This window comes from Rhipicephalus sanguineus, unplaced genomic scaffold (assembly GCF_013339695.2).
Source record: "Rhipicephalus sanguineus isolate Rsan-2018 unplaced genomic scaffold, BIME_Rsan_1.4 Seq1078, whole genome shotgun sequence".
Lineage (NCBI taxonomy): Eukaryota > Metazoa > Arthropoda > Arachnida > Ixodida > Ixodidae > Rhipicephalus > Rhipicephalus sanguineus.
In genome coordinates, this window is record NW_023614285.1 from 17,190 (window position 1) to 35,851 (window position 18,662).

The 18,662-nt window shown below is 43.7% G+C and overlaps 1 protein-coding gene across 1 annotated transcript in view; it reads right to left on the bottom strand.

The window, feature by feature from the left end:
• The window catches only part of LOC119376066 (UDP-glucose:glycoprotein glucosyltransferase 1-like), a gene marked incomplete at both ends in the record, with an annotated part of 51,312 nt that overhangs the window by 16,458 nt on the left and 16,192 nt on the right, over window positions 1-18,662 (bottom strand). Inside the window, 9 exon segments of the mRNA XM_049411358.1 lie at window positions 194-403; window positions 5,518-5,612; window positions 6,498-6,590; window positions 7,829-7,952; window positions 8,883-8,963; window positions 11,322-11,405; window positions 11,487-11,615; window positions 12,751-12,886; window positions 15,537-15,622. Coding sequence (XP_049267315.1) covers window positions 194-403; window positions 5,518-5,612; window positions 6,498-6,590; window positions 7,829-7,952; window positions 8,883-8,963; window positions 11,322-11,405; window positions 11,487-11,615; window positions 12,751-12,886; window positions 15,537-15,622 — 1,038 coding nt within the window.

Here is an 18,662-nt window from a genome sequence, read left to right on the forward strand (position 1 = left end):
AGGTTTCTCAAGCTGTCTTTCTATGCCTTTTTTCTCACCCTCCTCCATTGTGCAAATGTTCAGTAGAAATAAAGCTTCATTCATCCATTCATTCTTTGTTAGCCTATAGATATCTATGTTCAATAAACTTGCAGTTGTACAGTAGTGCAAAAATAAACTTGCAGTTGTCAAACAATGAGAGCAAATGACTCACGGGTGAAAGGAACTCGAAAGCCTTCTTTCGGCCAGCAGCAAATTCAGCGTAGTTCTTCTCCGAGAGCAGTTTTCGCAGGAACCCAATGGCCTCCAGTGCTGGCAGTGACTCGAGTGCCGTCCAAATAACCTTATTTACAGATTCGCCATTTGCGGCACTTGATTCGCCGGGGTTGAAAATGACACCGAAGCGCATGTCATTGGTGCTGTCCTGAGGTTGGAAGAAAGCAACATTTCGTCAGAAATACGATAGATAGTCATCATCGTCATCCTAATTTTCAGCCTGTCTAAGCCCCCTGGAAGACGAAGGCGCCTCCCAATGATTCACCCTATCTTCTGTGAGCCAATTCCATATCATCCCTGTGAACCTGCTTATATCATCACTCTGTCTAACTCGCTGCCTTCCTTGACTGCTTTTCCCGTCCCTTGGTAACGATTCTGTTGCTCTAACTGACCACCAGTTGTCTAGTAAAAATTTAAAGATTTCAGGGAAACCTTTCTCTAACATGCCAACACTTTAGTGATTTGTGGTTATTAATCAAGTTAAGTTAGGCACCTGAACACCTGCACAGCACCGTGAATTAGCACATTGATTTTGCTAGAACAAACCTGCAGAGCTTCACTAGCTGTGATACAACAACCCCATACATGTCCAATTAAGATGAAAATATGTTTTCTGCTAAATTAATTTCGTAATTCTTAGCATTAATGTAGCTAAAATAAATCATCCGTGTTCTTTATTCAATGTGAATTGTAAACAGAAAGTTTAAGTTATCCAATTACACACAGTACTGGACCTTTATGCAAATGTCTTAAGGTGGCTTCCCAATAAAGCATAATTAGTATCAATTACTTATTTATGTAGATACCCTATCGGCTCTGCAGGGCTTTAAATGGCAATCATTAGATCAGCACTAAGTCAAACTAAGCATAATATGCTTAACAAGTTAACAAGTACTAATGCAGTCTACATTCATTGATTACCATATAGCAGTTGTGCGCAGCTAACTTTCCATACAAGCTCCATGCTGGGCATGTCCTTTAGACAAAAAGCAATATGTGATAAAATGGAGAATGCAGGGGCTTAGAAAAGCAAGTTTCAAAAATTTTTAGATGTATATATTACAAATTGTTTTTGTGAAAGCTATTACTACATGCTCTTACGGTTCAGCAGGTGTTTACTGGGCCAGCAGTTACCGTATTTACTCGATTATACCGCGCCCTCGATTGTAACGCGCACCCGTTTTCCGCGACCAAAAAAAAAAAAGAAGCAACACATCGATTGTAACGCGCACCCATTTTTTCGTGAGAGAAAAGAACAAAAAAGTCCGTAGGAGTGAAACTTTGCGCATTCAGAAGAACAAGTATTTGGGTTTTAAAGAACTAAAGTTTCAAAAAAGTAAAACACAGTCAAAAAGTGGGCCTTGCCGCTAAAACTGTCACCACTACGGCGGCGATACGAGTCGCGTAATAGATCAGTCCTCGTCGCTGTCGGACAACTCCTTGTCGCTGTCAACGCTCTTCGATTTCGGGAAACCGGCCCTGCCTTGGTTCACTGAAACCTTTTCGTGAAGCTTTGCTGTAAAAAATATTCTGCTTCTATTTGCGCCAGTCTCACACGCACGTTGCGGGAACTGCGAACGACCGCGATGCGGCCCGATTTCCGCCCGTCTCAGCACATGTAATAACCATTCTTTTAAATGCTGCATCGTGGTGCACTCGTCGAGTATTTGGAGTCGGCACTTTCATGCCGTCGATGCGAACGCAGAACGGGATGACAATCTCCTCAGCACACGTACGAACTGAAACAATAATGGCAGAAATGGCCAAGGCGCGTAGGAGGCGGCCATTTTGAAATGCCGATGGCAATACGATAACCGAGTTTTTTTTTTTTTTTTTCGGTACTCGATTCTAACGCGCATGCGATTTTTGGACTCATTTTACCAGAAAAAAGGTGCGCGTTAGATTCGAGTAAATACGGTATTTTTTAATGCATCAGCCAAACAAGCCAATCTTGCTTTGTCGATGAAGGTGGCCGAGTCTTCTCTTGGCCATATGCACGAACCTCGGCGTATGCAGGACAAGTGCATAAGAGGCTCTATTCATTATCTGAACTATGTGTCCAAAAACTACCTTTCATATAAGGCTAATGCCATAATTAACAGGTTTCTTGAATGACAGTTTTCAGGAGGCTAGCACAGATCAAATTATGGTTTACCGATCTGGAGTATTGAAACCCAAACAAGCTAAAGCAACCTAAGCAAAATTCAAAGTGAGGGTGAACACTATGAAATGCAGTGTAAATGTGAAGTGCAATAAAAAAATCCGTGGCATTAGTTCATGTACACAGATGAATACTTATATCCATGTGCCAATGCGAAAAATTGAGACTCATGTATACACTTTAAATAAAACGTTTTAGACATTAACGTTATGAAAAGAAACACCACAGGATTACACGTTGAATGGGAGAACAGGTCTCTTCTTATGGTGTCTTGGCAACAGAAATTTACAAATTAAGGTGAAACAATGCGTGTAGTAAAACTGCAGCTTTCCAGGTGCACAACACTTAACTATCAACCTTGAGAAAGGTAATCAGAGCTTTCCTTTAGTGATGAGTTGAATTAATGATGCTATGCTTTAATTAAGCAACTTTTGCGAAGAGGCAACCCTACAACATGCACAAGCAGCAGGTCATGCAGGAATGATGAACGTAACAACATGCCAGGCATTGCAGGCATGACTGCAAATCATAAAACAGCACTGCCAGGCAGCAGTACTGTTCGTGCTTCATCTGTGACAGGTTCATGAATACGTGCATTGTAATGTACAAGGCACCAAAGTACACTTGATGCGCCACATTTTGTGCTAAAGTGAGACTTTGCAACCAGTATTTTTTTTTCTGTGGACCAATCGATAGTTCACGTATAAACAAGCAGTAAATGTTGCCTGGCAGTGCTAGAACTCTCGACAAAAGGAAAACGCCACAGAAGAATGCAGCCATGCTTACGTCAAACAAAGGGTCTTCCATGGCTGCCTGAAAAAAATAATGACACATTGTGCATGCCTCAAGCAAGAAGCAGGACAGATGACAGAAGCACAAGGGTAGGATGCGAGCAGCCAAGAAATACCATCACCTAGCAACAGAATAAGCGATAATTGTCATGCATACCTCTGCATTATCTTGATTATAACGTGCACATACATACTATAATTAATGAGTGTATGTTGAAGATACCATACACCATCTCAAACAGGTACAAATATAAAATCAACACGGCTGTCGCCAAATTTTCTTGACTTTATCATAGAATTCCTGTTGAGAGCCTCCAACAGATATTCCTTACACTTGCTGTAAAAATGTGATTGTAAGAAGCCAAACCTGACCTTGTGTCATCATATCAGTGGCGAAATGTGGTGAGGAGAATGGGGGCATGGTTGATAATCTTATCCTCGGAAAAGGGAGGCTAAGGAAGTTGTAGGGATAGCATTTCCCAATACAAGGTTACCGCAATCCCCGTTGTGATGTGCAATGCTGTGGATGACAGAGGACAGCTATGACATGTAAACCTGTCATCTGGACAATGCAGCATCCACATTCAGAGCTGTGGAGCATTTGGTGACATTGCAGTCATCATATTTTGCGCCTCAGGCAGGAAACTAAAGGTGTCAATAACTCGATTGGCCAATCAGTCCTCTGCCGTCCCTCGACCATCCTGATTAGTTACTACCGTATTTACACGATTGTAGGTCGACACATTTTATCTTAAACTGAAATCCGAAGTTGGGGGCTCAACTTCCAATCGAAACGGAAACTAGTTCCGGTTGAAAGGTTGACTTACAACCAAAACCGAAACAAACGAGAAATCAGGCATGCTGTGGCATGATTACGACATTGTGTTTACGTTCCGGCTTTATCTGAAACATATATCGTATTTTCTTGTGTATAACCCGCACCCTCAGCAACGTTTTGTGGAAAATTTTCTAAAAAATGATTCCCGGGTATTGCCGCGAAGCTAGCTTTCCCGTAGAGCTTTGAAGCACTGCCGCGAAGCCACCTTTGCACACCAGAATTTTTTTTTGTTGCCGTGCGATCTTAGGGGGTTCGACCTACATTAGAGTCAACTTACAATCGTGTAAATACGGTATTTAACGCTACATATTGGTCGCACTAGTGGCCACATTTAGTGTTGAGAGATTGGGAGGAGTACTAGAGAATGTGATGGTACGTTGCTAGAGACAACCCAAACCCCTTGTAGCCTCGTTATTGTATCAGAATTTGCAAATTCAATTTTTGTCAACTCTCTTCTGAAAAATGACCACGGTGTAGTCATACGCTTCCACCAAAAACATTTGAGAATGGGAACACTACCCGTCAATTATTCGTGTTACTAATTCACATTACAACTAATGCACGCTAGAATCAAGCTCATGCAAGGACCAACCAGAACCAAAACACAAAGAGAAAGAGAGAGAACCGAGTTTGAAGAGAGGCTTCTGGTTTGCTACCCTACACTTGATGAAAGAAAAAGGAGAAATGAAGATACAAAGAATGGCAAGTAAATAAGGCAAACACGCGATAAAAAAAGAAAAGAAGAGGTGGGGAGCACCTGGGAAAATTACAGCCTCTAATAAGCCACTCAAGAGTAAAAACTTCAATCGACGAAGCCCCTTTTCACTGACCTAGAAGCTGGAACAGAGCTGAAAATGAGGCAGTGAGACAAAGCACATCAAGCTCGGCATTGCAAGCAGTGAAGCACATGGCATAGCTTACGCACAAGCATGTTTAGTGATTGCCACTTCAACTGTTAAAAATGCATTGAGCACTGCATATTCAAGAACTGAAATAAAAAAGCCTTGCAGTTTATTGCATTTCCCCTTGCACTATATGCAGATGCGTGTAAACATAGCTGAACAATGCAAGCATTAACTAACAGATGCACACAAACAAACTTTCTCAGCTTATTTGGACAGTTCCAATGAAGTAAACATTTACCTCGCTGTAATTATGTAAGTAAATAAATTAAAATTATAAATAATGCATGAGAGTGCAGTAAGTTACTGTATATTAATACACGCAACTCTACCCTGCAAACACAGCTAGCCTGTCTGAAATTGTTACTAACCCTAGAAAACAAACTAGAGTGCCGAAAAGAAACAGCTGTTATACTTTGCTAGCTTCTAAATGCGACAGGTCAGAGAAATTTCAGAACTTGGCAAGTATGGCATCACTGACATAGGACATACCTGCCAAGCTTAATAAAAATCTCAAAAATACTATAGGTCCTTTCCATTCTGCATGCAAACACATATGCGCAAACTCACCAGATGTTCCATGGCACTACGCAGCAGGTGTCGTCCCTCTGGTGTGTCGAAGTCTCCTACCACCCAGGCAGTCAGTGGGTAGTACCGCGTCCGGTCTGCGTGAAGTGAGGGATTATGTCATGGACGAATGACAATGGTGCAATGACTCATTTACATTTGCACTGTAAGGTTTAAGTTCACTGAAAATGAAAAAAGAGCTTGTCATAACAGTTATGCTGCTGCACGGAACAGCATGGCCACAATGGACCGTTTCCCCCACTAAAATGTGAAACGGCACGACGTGTTGCTGGGCTGGTTGGTTCATAATAGAAGAATACAGAAGCGTAAAACTTAGGACAGAATGCTAAAGGAGACACATGACAACCGCGACATTGCAACTTAAGTTCATTACGACCATACAAAAAACGCGTATAAAGAAGCAAAGAAGTTCTGCAGACAACGTCACGCATCAGAAGCCAGTCATCTTACAATGCACACGAAAGCTACAGCAACCCTTCTAAAACCAATTCACCGATGTGAAACGTAAGTGTCACTGATGCACATCACTTCTTTCTTTCTACATGGAATGCTTCCATCAATTAGGGCACAAATGTATCACCCCTCTTGGCCAGAATCTGAATGCTTGGAAGCAGGGATGGGCAATGTGCCTTTCCTGTGGGTGCAAGTCTTCTTCGTCATCCTGTGATAAGCTGTGCACTTCTCTATTTTGCAAATGTGTAGTAGCTTTACCTAGTTCAGAGAAGCTATATGGTATTTGAGTAATGATCCCAGGTAATCTCAAGATTACTTTGAATGAAGGCATAAATTTTCAAAAAATACTTTGCTTGGGAGACAGGAGAGTTTTATTTTAACGAAAGCCATGCAACGTGCCACGACAGGTGATAACCGCGGACTTTGCCAAACAACCAGTTAAGGAGTTTAATGCAGCTCTTGCTCTGTAAATGAAAGCAACTGGCTTATTAGGAGGGAAGGGGTCTCACCTTTAGGGAGTACGTAAAGAACCTGCGATGCAAATGTGGCACCCATGTCAGGAGGAGAGAGCGATGCAAAGTCGTCGGGAGTCAGCCCTACAACTGAAACAACAAACGACAAACGTATAGCCCAGCACTCAGGAAGCATAACATTATAGCAGACATACACATTATTTACCAATGAATATAACTGAGTTTCTTCATTTTTCTTTCTAGAGCAAGCCGTCACTGCCATTTAAATAACAGCCAAATACAGAAGAGTTCTTAGCTGGGCTAGTAGGTATACTTTTATTCTCAATAAAGAACATCCATGCAAGTTCTTTACTTGCTTCAATAAAATTGAAGTGTTTTTGTCAGTGAAGTGAGTTTTCTTGAACTGCTGAATCATTCAGAAATCTATTTTGCAGCCCTTTTAATGTAAAAAGTACGTCACCAGCTATACTTTGCATAAATGATCAAACTGAAATACACAAGGTAAAGAACGATATTAATGACTTCGTTATAGCTCTTGCACAGAAACACTGTTGAAGCTTATATTATAAGATTACAAATGTTTTTCCTTCATTACAGAGCAACAAAAGACAAGGTTTTATTCTGTTTCCTTTCTGTAGAGATAGGTACAGGGTTGTGGCTAACATAGTGACAATGTAGGGCAACGACTTATGGGTACTTCACACACTTGGCTCACTCAAAGTCTGAGTAAAATGCGTTATATCAACAGTGTACGTGATTCTTCCCACTTCACATTACATACAGGAAACACCAAGTTAGAGAAACAACAAATAAGGATTTCTCAAGACGCCTGTTGGAATATATTCTCTGAACGCAGTTGATAACACAGGTGTAACTGATAACACTGCTCAAGACCTCAATATGCTGCTTCCTGGAAGCACCCCATGAGTGGCAATGATCAGGCATTGTGCAACTAACCAATGCTGTGCTAGTTGCCATAAAAACAGATATTACAAAAAAAATTGATCAGCACGAAAGCTCAATGAGAAAAGCCCTTATTTCATTCATTTAAGAGAGAAATTATCTTACATGCTATTCCAGTATTATCAGTGCTACATTACATGCATTTAACATACAAAAGACTTGTGTGTGCCACACAATAATGCAGCCAGGTTGTTAGTCAAGGTGTGCAGCTCTATCTCGTGGTAGAGTGGTTCAAAGAATGTGGATTACCAATTACAAAAGACTGTATAAAGGAGAACATGATGCGGTTATCCGTTATATTTCAGCAAAATGCAGCACATACACGACTGTCATGCGATTCATAAAGTATGGCTAAGATATACTAGTATCACACAGAGATGCAGTAAGCAAAAACCTAAACTGACCGACACGCCCAGTGAGATCCACAAAGTTGGTTCCTGGTGCAAGGACTCGCTGGTTCAGCCGAGGCATGATGTTTGGCTGTTCCATCAGGAAGTCCAGTACATTCTTGGAATCGTTCAACTCCCCCTACGAAAACGGATTTCATGATGTGTCAACCAGGCAGCACAATCGCACAGGAGCCAGGTTTAGTTCAAAGTAAACAATCGCTGACCACGCTAGTCTAAGAAAAAAAAAACCTAATCAAAGGTTTCATTCACTACAAATCGGGTGCTATTCCTCATTTTTCACGATAATAACATCATAAGAATGCAGAAACCCCAAATTAATCAGGAAGTATAAATTCGACTGAAAACAAGTACATATTCACTTTCTTCTTTGCAGCTTCAACTACACTGTCAAGCTCACTTATAAGGATAACAATTTTAACAATATACAAAATATAAAAATGAGTAGCCTCTGAACTGTGACCTTCTATGCATCTTCTATGGTGAAATAAACCACTTACTACAATGTACCGTGCTGCATTACCAGTAATAACAATTAAACATGGCCACTGGATGTCTGTGCAGAAAGGAAAAGGAAAGGAAAATATTGGACTAAGGTGACCCATACACTCTTGTACTATCTTAATGCAGTGTGCGACTAGAGCTGGGTTATTGACATTGATAACTCTTTTGGCTGTTTCATTGCTTCCAATTTTTTCCTCACATGCATGCGCATATGGAGTCTTTGATGTTTTTCCGAAATAAACCTTCGACTGCAAGTTAGCGTTCGTGGTGTGTTCCCTTTCTTTGTGTCATCCATTTTAGCGCTAACATTTCCATCATCGATTATAGTAATTGTTGGTATAACAACATAACCTTCCAGTTGAATATTGTTATAAGTGGGTTCGAATGTACTGCAAAATTTAGAGCTGAAAAGGAGAACAGAGTAGGTAGCCAGGTGAAGCTCACGCTTTGGATAAACAAACTTGTGCAAGCCAACCGAAGTACCATGCTTGGTCTTCAACAGAAGACTGCAATGTATTAAAACTTTAGCAATGTGAATAAAACTTACCTTGTAGACGCTCTTCTGGATCATAGGGGTCTGCTTCATAATCTCAGTCAGGACACCTTCCTCAAACATGTCGGCATTCAACTGAAAGTTAAAAAAAAGAAGTTATGTCTCTCTCTCTCTCTTTCACACACACACACACACATGCACGCACGCACACACACACACACACACGCACGCACACACACACACACACACACACACAAAGAAAAAGATGAAGATACAGTGAAACCTCGTTAATACGTACCTGCCGGGAACGCGGCATAACTACGCACTAAACGGTAGTACGCATTAACCACCAAGTACAAATTTGCCTCTCCTGGCGTACGCCATCGCCGCCAGCAGAGAAATAGAGTGCCACAGCAAATATTGTCTAAAGTACCCATCGCAAAGCCTTTTCTTTCTTTTTGCCAAAGTGGAGAAAATATCCTAGCACTCTCGCACGACCGCCCGATAGCGCGCGGTGGCCACGCCAAAGAGCATTTCGAAACTATTAGAGGGTCCGGGATACGCAGTGACCGACATAGCGACAAAACGGACAGTGTCTGCATTCCGCAATATATGTGTATGCGTCCGTACCGCGATCTGCTACAAAACGAAAACTGACACGCGATACGGCCGCGTGGAGCCGATCGTCTCCTGGGTAGTTGCGTGCAGCGCGTCGCCTGCCTCGGCTCACGTACGCCGTCACTACCGGGCCGCTTGCTGTACCGCACGCGCGCATCAGTGGTGGGATTGTTCTTCGTGCCCACTTCGTTCCAGACCGTGCACAGATGCGGCGAGTAGCTTGTTCGGTTAACGCAGCGATGTCGAGCTTCCTCCGCGACGCTGTAGCGGTCCTGGCAGCGAACGGAGGCGCGTTGGGTGGTCGCCTAATAAAAGCGTGCAATATGGTTACAACAGCGCTACGCTTGCTGTACCGTACGCGTGCGTTTAGCGTGATATCGTCAATGCAGCGAGGTTTCGCGGCGTCCGCGACCCGCAATGCTCAACTCCGCAACAGCGATCTGCTTTTGTTTCTACATAGCGGTGCGCGCTTGAACACAGCCCCGCACGAGGCGGCAGCGATCGGCGGCCCAGCGCGTTGAGGTTGTCGCCAAGTAAAAGCGTGCAGTAGGCTTAAAGTAGCGCTGTGCTGCACGCGTGTCCGGGCAGATAGCTGAAGATACTTATTGTGATAAGGTTGTCGGCGATAAGTCATGCTGACGCGTTCGTCGGTGGCCGCCGCCTAGCCTTCGTTCTTTCCCGATGCTTACGTGCAATCGCACGGAAGTCGGAATCGGTGATCGACCGATCTCCGCACTTCTAGAAAAGACGGAAAACCTTTGGCGGCACATTGTGGCGTCGAGATTTTCAGCGGTGACGTAAAATTTTATGGCACAAAAAGTTATCTCGGGCGCAGGGTACGCACTAACCGGTAGGCATAGGGCGAACCACTACGGCTTAAGCGGTCAGCGAATGCATTGGGCTCTATGGGGCTCGGTCGGGAATTCGTCGCAACTACGTTTTAACCGTTAGTACGTTTAAAGCGGGTACGTATTAACGAGATTTGACTGTAGTGGTATATGAGAGTGAAACACTGTTTACATGGCATCAATTATCCTACCTAACAAAAAGCATCTCAGAACACAGTGAACTGTTTGCAGAAACAAAGAGAACAGCACAGATAGAATATATTCAGCACTATCCATAAATGAATGAAAATTGACATAAAAGATGGATTACTGGCTCTATGTAATCCATCTCTGTAATCTATGTAGGCTTGTCAAGCTTTTACCTACAACCCCTCCATCTGTATTTGTAAGATGGGAAAAATAAAATTGAAAAAAAAAAATGTGCCATGGTGTAGGACAAGGCTATTTGATACCATAATACAAAATGGATAACTGTGCTACCTGACACACACGTTACAACCATAGACACACACTGCGCCTGTGTGTGTCTATGGTTGTAACGTGTGTGTCAGGTAGCGCAGTTATCCCTTTTGTATTAAGATGCACCAACTCGACCAGCAACGAGTTCTTCTAAACTATTTGATACCCCATGAAAATGAGTGTAGCGCAGCAGTGGACAAAGAACGGAAAGGCATGATATAGACAAGTGCTGTCTCATTAGCACAGCACTTGCCTCCATAGTTTCTTTCTGTCCATTGTCCGCTATTGTCCTATGCTCATCAGCTACCCCATACTGCAATTGCATAGCCATTTTATGAATAATTAAATGTAAGGATGTGTTCGTATGCATGCTTATACACAGCAAAAAGAAAGAAAGAAATAAAGCATAAAAGCCTTCAAGCCATCCCAATTAAAAGGAAAAAAGAAAATTTCCCTCTAGGCTTTTGTTGGCTTCATACAACTTCCCGCAGTTGTAGCGCATCACACATTTTTTTCAATATTTGACATTGATAACAACAATTTCAGCGTGACATGAGCATCCACTTACGTGACCTGGCTTCAGCAATACGCCATTCAGGAGTGCCTGTGGTGAGCCAGTGATCCCAGTCTTGTTGATGAACTCCCAAGCCAGCTGAAATGCAGGTGGGTGAAGAGAATATGAAACTCGTGCCAGAAAAGCAGAACGTGCAAAAACAGGTTCTCAATGTCACACCTTGCGTCCAGTGTCGTAGTCTGAGTCTTCTCCAAAAACCATCTCCAGGTCTTCTCCGGGAAACTTGAGCTTGAACTGAGCGATAACTGTCTCTGCTGTAATGGGTCCACCTTTGGCCACTGCATATACCTGTGTGAAATTATTTACAGGTTTAACACTGAACCGCTGTGAACTCATTGAGGACCCTACATGCTTATGCTATGAGAATAATTTTACTAGCAACCATCATATATATGGCAAGATAATAGCAAGGAAAACATAAACTACAATCTTCACTGCAACAAAACTCAAAGAACACATAAAATTTAATTGAAGCAAACCTTTTGCTGTTGTGCAATTAGCAGTGGTTTGCTGACCGTCTTTGTGGGGCTGTGCTCGATAAATTGGACTCCCAAGCAGCGCTGCCACTTACATTACAGAGCTGCTGCACAACGGCAACTGGACTTTTAGACTTGAAGAAGTATGTTACTCAATTTTTCAGCCTGATCAAAGTGCATGGGATTGGAAACATGGAGACTGTGGACAATCTTACCATGAACTGCACCTGGACTTCACAATGAATGCTATGAATTGTCGATCACGTATATAGTCTTGTTGCCTCTCTTCTCTCTATTTTAAAGTCTTTTGTATACAACTTCAATAGAGCTACATACTAGCGGGGAAGCCCTGTGCAAACATGACTGTCGCCTCCAGAGCCAAAGAACAGATTACGCGAGCTAAGAATGCACTAGCACGCTTGGCCTGAACAGCCGTGTCGTCTTCTGCTCTCTGGGACTATCACCCCCATGGCCTACCAACCCAAATAAACTGTGGCCACCAAATCTACCTCAGAATGCTGCCTTTCACATGAGCTTTACAAATACAATATGGCGGCTGCAAGGACAATTTGCTGACTTGCCCCCAAATTACAACTTTAGTCGCAGACTACGATGAAGTGGTGCTGGGTAATCTTGGCCAGTTGGTGTGGCGGGCGGCAAGCTGTTTTGTTTAGCTCACCCTTAAAATGATGGTTATTGTAAATGCTTGGCACATAAGCTAGCTGAAGAGGAGGCCAGGGCTTACTACCCTGGCTTGCTACTTTTCGAAAGCTTCCTGCAGCAGACAGGTTGCTTTTGAAATCATAAAAAAAAAGAACACAGGTGGTGAAATAACAACAGACACGCAAAAAGAGATAAAAAGCTGCCCTGGAACAGGTTTTTTTCTACGATTCCTCCGTCTTTATCGTAAAACAGAAAAATAAAATTCTACTGAACCGAACTCTTACATCAGTAATGAAAGACAATCCGTCATATGGCACAGTGTTCTGACTGATGAAGTTGAAGGCATTCAGCATGGCCACGCCTGCATCCTCGTTTCCAGTCACAGACATGTTGGGATTCACGGCAAACACCAGGCCTATCCTGGAAAATGAAACAGCAGAAAAGTCAGCCACGGTAAAATTTTTGCGATACACACTGTGAGCCACCAATGCAAAAAAGTGGGCTAGCTGGTTACTTGTATTATGAAATATGGTTACAGTTTTAAAAAAGACACAAAAACTGTGAAACACAGTGCCCTGGGTCACGAGCCCATCCATGTTGCACAGCCTGGCCTGCCCAGGGGCATGTGCTGCCCAGCTGTGTGTGGTCAGTTGGTGTCAGGACAGGATTGATGAAATGTGCTGGCTATTCACTCATTTACCTGTTGTTTGTCCCTGAGAGCATCAGCCAACTATATGGCTCTATAGCACAAACATGCAAGTAAAGATTGGTGCAGTAATGCCAGCTGATGCACAGTGCCCGTACTGGGCAATTTGTGCTAGCATCTTTGCCTTGCTCAGTGCTACAACCCGGCTTCATATCATCACCAGTGAGCTGACATATCGTCAGGAGCTGAGATGTCATCTCATGGTTTGTAAATACCCTTAATTAACAACCCAACCTTCTGCCTTTTCGCCGATAAGATTAATACCAAGGTACAACCGTATACAAAGAAAAATAAACATGTTAACCAACCAACCAACCGACCAATGGCTGACACGTTAAACAGTCCCTACAACACATTTTGTTTCCAGACTGTATTCAAGGCACCTGTGACTATGTGAGCCAAATATTATATCACTGCACTGCATGCAGTAGGGAATTTACAATTTGACGTCAAAGACAGTCGAGAATTGCTTGCTCTCTTCTTTGCATTAACTCCACCAACTATGCGGCAAGTGGGATCAACATGTATTGGCCGATTTCATGAGCGCATGCCGGTGGACCATCTCCTTGGAGGCCTGTGCTGCGAATGAGTAGATACCGCGGCTGCCCATGGGGCATTGCCACGTGACTGCAGTGTGCACTCTTGAACTAGAAGTAGCAGACAACACGTTGGAAGAAAAAGAAGAGTAAATTGCAAGGCCATGACATGTGGCAATGTACCTTCTGGACAACGGCATCACTCCCTAGCAATTCCCCTTGCATAACTTCCAGTGGACTCGTGGTGACTAAAGGGAAGAGAAAGTTCTCGTTTCCTACAATAAAGGCTCATTTACTAGAGCTGTGCGAATAGCAAAATTTTGGGTGCGAAGCGAATTCGAATAATAAAGATTGAGTGCGAATCGAATCGAATAATTTTCGAATATTTCTCAAACATTTTTCGAATAATTCGAAGTGAAATTACAGAAAAAGTTGCACAGAATCCCTAAGTATGTTCTTGTGAGATAGCAACATGAAAGTGTTTCTTTTCGCTAGGTTGATGAAGCGCTGGTGGGGTCATATTTCATAGTTGTCTTTCTTATCAAGAATGAGGCAATGTAGAGGCCGAATGGTATTTATTTACATGATTTGGTGCAACCAAAGTGTTGCCGACAACACTTTACACGTGATAGGCAGAGATGCCATTTCCTCAGCCTCTCCTCCTCTCTCAACTTCTGTGGAAGCCCAACTGATGTGGTGGACAAGGGTGTGCTCCCTTCAAGTCCGGAGTTCCAAATCTGCCTCGTAGATGTCGATATATAAGAACATCTGAAATTTTGAATGCTAAAAAGCTTCGGCGTCCGATTTTTCAGACTTCCTGCCCAAATTTCAGGTCCAAAACAGCATTAATTGAGCCCCCAACTCTGCCACATCTTTCATCTCCTTATTGGAACCAGCGTTTTCTTGAGTTAATACATTTGCGACCGTAGCGGAGCTTGAAAGGTAGCTTTGCCGCAATACGGGGGTGTGATGAGGTGAAGCATATTAAAAATCTAGGGACCACTTCCAATCGGACGTTGACTGTCTCTTGCCCAAATTCGACCGTAATGGAGCTTGAAAGGCAGCTTTGCCGCAATACGCGGGTGTGATGAGGTGAAGCATACTGAAAAATCTAGGGATCACTTTTAATAGGACTGTCTCTTGGCTAAGTTCGACCGTAACGGAGCTTGAAAGGCAGCTTTGCCGCAATACGAGAGTGTAATGAGGTGAAGCATACTGAAAATTTGAAGGGGTCACTTTCAACCGGACGTTGACTGCATTTGTCTTTGGGAAGTTCGAATAGTAAAATTTCAGTGCGAATCGAATCGAATAGCAAACACTATTCGAAAAATATTCGAAATTTCGAATATTCGCACACCCCTATCATTTACACTTCTGACTAGGACCGATCACGCGACTATTTGCAAGCGATGACCAAGAAGCGACTCAAAGTGAGTGTAGGTTGCACTTGCCAGTGCAAACTATACTCGTCAGCACACTGAATTCACGCCTGCTCGCACTGCCATTGCCTCGAAAATAAGCTGACGTCCTATTCCTGTGCATCCGATTGGTTCAAGTGTTTGCGACTCCAGTTGCATGACTGAAAAATTTGTGCAGCGAGTGACTGAGCCAAAGCGGCCATCTGCAACCAAATTTGTCGTGTGACTGGTGCTTTAAAATGAGCCTTAACTCCACTTATACTTGACAGATTTTGAAAAATTTTGGCAGGGGGAGATTTGTGAGGCAACAAAGTCCAACAGTAAAGTCATTCGATGATAATTTATAAAGTTGTGGCAGGGCCCCTTTACGCCTGCAACCAAGAATTTCAAGCACAAAATCAAGCAGGTACCTCAGAGGAGCCCGATGGATGTAGAATGACTCTGCCAGCTTGAGGATGTCCTTGACATTGTCCTTGGAAGGATCGCCTATGACCACCTGGTAATGACAAGAAACGCGCACCATTACTAAAATGCACGCAATCTCATGTCTAAAGTGTGCTCATTGCAAATTGAGCATTTGATTAAAAAAAGTTAAATTTGAGTGTTTTATGTGCCAAAGCCATGATATGATTATGATGCAAACCAATGTGAAGGTCTTCAGATTAATTTCACCACCTGGGATGCCTTAACGCGTATTAAAATCTAAGCACACAGGTGTTTTTGCATTTTGAACTTATCGAAAGGCAGCTGCCATGGCCGTAAACCAATAAAACTTTTGCAATGAACTGGTGACACTGCCTCTTCATATCATGGAAAGCATAGGAAAAACTCGAAAATGCCACGTGACTGGTATGTAGAAACAAGCAGCCTACTCTATATGATGAACAGGTGCTCTTACAATCGCATATTGGTAAACTTTCGTCAATTTGACTGTGGTTAATTCGATCTCAAGATGAAGGCCCAAGACGGCAGCCAGACATTTCTATAGGACCACAAACTTTGATTATTTTGATACTGGGTCTTCCGTCTCAGGGTTGTACGAAGACAGCGCTCATAAAAACACCTTATACAGTAAAAGCTCGTTAATTCGGATTTCTAGGGACCGGAAAAAATGTCCGAATTAACCGAATGTCCGAATTATCGAATGGTCAAAATAAACACAATAAATGCAAGAGTTTTTTCAACATACCTTTACTTTACAAGGTAATCGCGGATGCGTCTCTGTTTTTGAGCAGAAATTCGCGCGGACAATTTTTCTGAGCCCTTCAAGGTGCTCAGCAGCTCGCATGCTGTCTGCAGTGCCAAAACATAATTCTTTAAGGACGACAAGGGCCTCCGCGGCTTCCTTCACAGTACGATGGGGCCTGTGTGGCTCATGGTGTGGCTGCTCCTATTCAGGCTCTTCGTTCTCGGATTCGTCGCCATGCATCACTTCCTTGACGATTTGCTCATCAGAGAGCCGGCAGTGGCAACGCCATCAATGCCGATATAATCGTCGAGTGTCACTGCATCAGGCATAACACTTCCGATATCCTGCCCGTCATCGGCACCGTCGTTCGGCGACACTTCGGTGCTTCGGCCACTGCGGCATCGCTGGAGTCGGGTACGACAAAGCCACTGTGCCTGAAACAGTTGGCAATGGCGTGCACAGGCGTGTTCTGCCACACATACGCGAAGAATACTAACTGCGCTCAGGAGACTCACGTCGTATTGTTTGCCGACGTCATGGCACAGGAGCGACTTCTTGTCGGGAGAGCCCATTTCTCAGGGCACGCAAAATTTCTACTTTGGTGGTGTTGTCCTTGGCCTCGTACTTGGGCCGCTTCGCCGGCGTTGCCATCGGCGGAGAGTGCGTTCACACGAGAAGTCGACACAAAAGCACCAGCAACGATCAAGCTAAAGGAGCCGTACTGAATCGTTCCTCGATAAAACGGCGTTCAATGATGCAGCACACCAACGGGAACAAAGCAACAAAAAATGACACCGCGCCAAATCTATACAGTGCCTCGTTGGCCTGTAGATTTACGTTGGCCTACAGGCCCTACAACTGCCCTACAAGCACTACAAGTAGAGTGACCTAGAATAGGGGGAGTGTCCAAAGCGCCGCGCGAATACATGGGAGGAGCGAGGGCCTTTTGCGGTGAACTTCCGCGCCGCGGCGCTGCCATGCCGGACCCGTGGGCTTTCTCCGCGGCGGAAGCCGCGTCAAAGCGGCGAGCGTCTGCTACGCGCGTGATATTTTGGCCGCTGTTAGCTAAAATTGCGGAGATTTGGGCAATATTTAATACTGCGTCACTGTAACATAATACTGCAGCGACTCATCACACAGAGAACGCGTTTGTTAGTTTGTGTGTTGGGAAACGGGGATTTTGTATATATCCTTTCAGCTGGTTAATCACCGCATATGTTGGTCCACACTTCCGTGGCTGTTTGAGGAACGCATCCTGCGCGCACTTCATCGTGAGAAAAGGCGCTTAACTTACTTTCGTGTGGAATGACGAACGTAAACTTGCTACAGGAGAGAATAAACTGGAGATAACCAGGAGAACGTAGCACATAGGCACGTAGTAACTAGCGCATGCACGCTAACGAGTTTGCACCCTTCATATCCTATCTTTTATTTCGTGCATTCGATTTGTTTTACAAGCCTGCCTCCGGCGCTCTGCTGTTTCAAGCCATTTGATGCGAAGCCGAATGTGTCAGTCGGCGTGGCCGCGGTACCAAAATTAAAAAGTTACTCGCGTAACTCGAGTCTCGTTCACGTGGTATACACTAAAAGTGGCACGGAGGGGCAGAATGTACGTATGCCCAACACGACCGATAAAATCATGGCATCACTAACCTGACATGCTTGCCGTTTGCGTAACGACTAACAATAATAATATGGTGTGTGGCGCGCAAACCCGCTTTCTGTAGCCAGAAATAATTCTGACGATGTACGTGTGGTCTGACGATTTGTTTCCGTCAGGTGATAAAAAACGCTGTGGTCACCAATATCGATCTCAACACGTAAGACTTACACATACATTTTGAAAAACTGACCGCATAGGTAAAATGTATACGAAAAAATTACATGAAAAAAAACATGGTCCCTTATGCATTCGCCTGAGACGACTCCTAACGAAAGCCATCTTTTTCGTCAGTCGATGCATTGAACCTCCCTCGCCCCTCTACGAAAGCTTTCTGCACATAACGTGGTTTCGGACTGCCGACAGGATCGAAGGCATTGCAAGCTTTCTGCACCTCACCTGCTTTTACATTACCTCCGTGATCGCCCCCCGATCACGGAGGCAATGCAAAGCGACCATGTCACGTGGTGGCGTCATCATATGACGTCACGTTGAATGACGTCATAGTGACGTCACAAGTTCTGTCGACGTCATCGCGTGATGATTTTGTGCATCACTCGTGTTGGCTACGCGGGATGCCGACGGTCAATTTTCGTGTTTGATGAGGCATCTAAGGCTCTACCTTTAAAAAAAAAAGACAAATCAAAGTAAATGAAACGATAACAGTGCATCATCGTGTATGCCTCA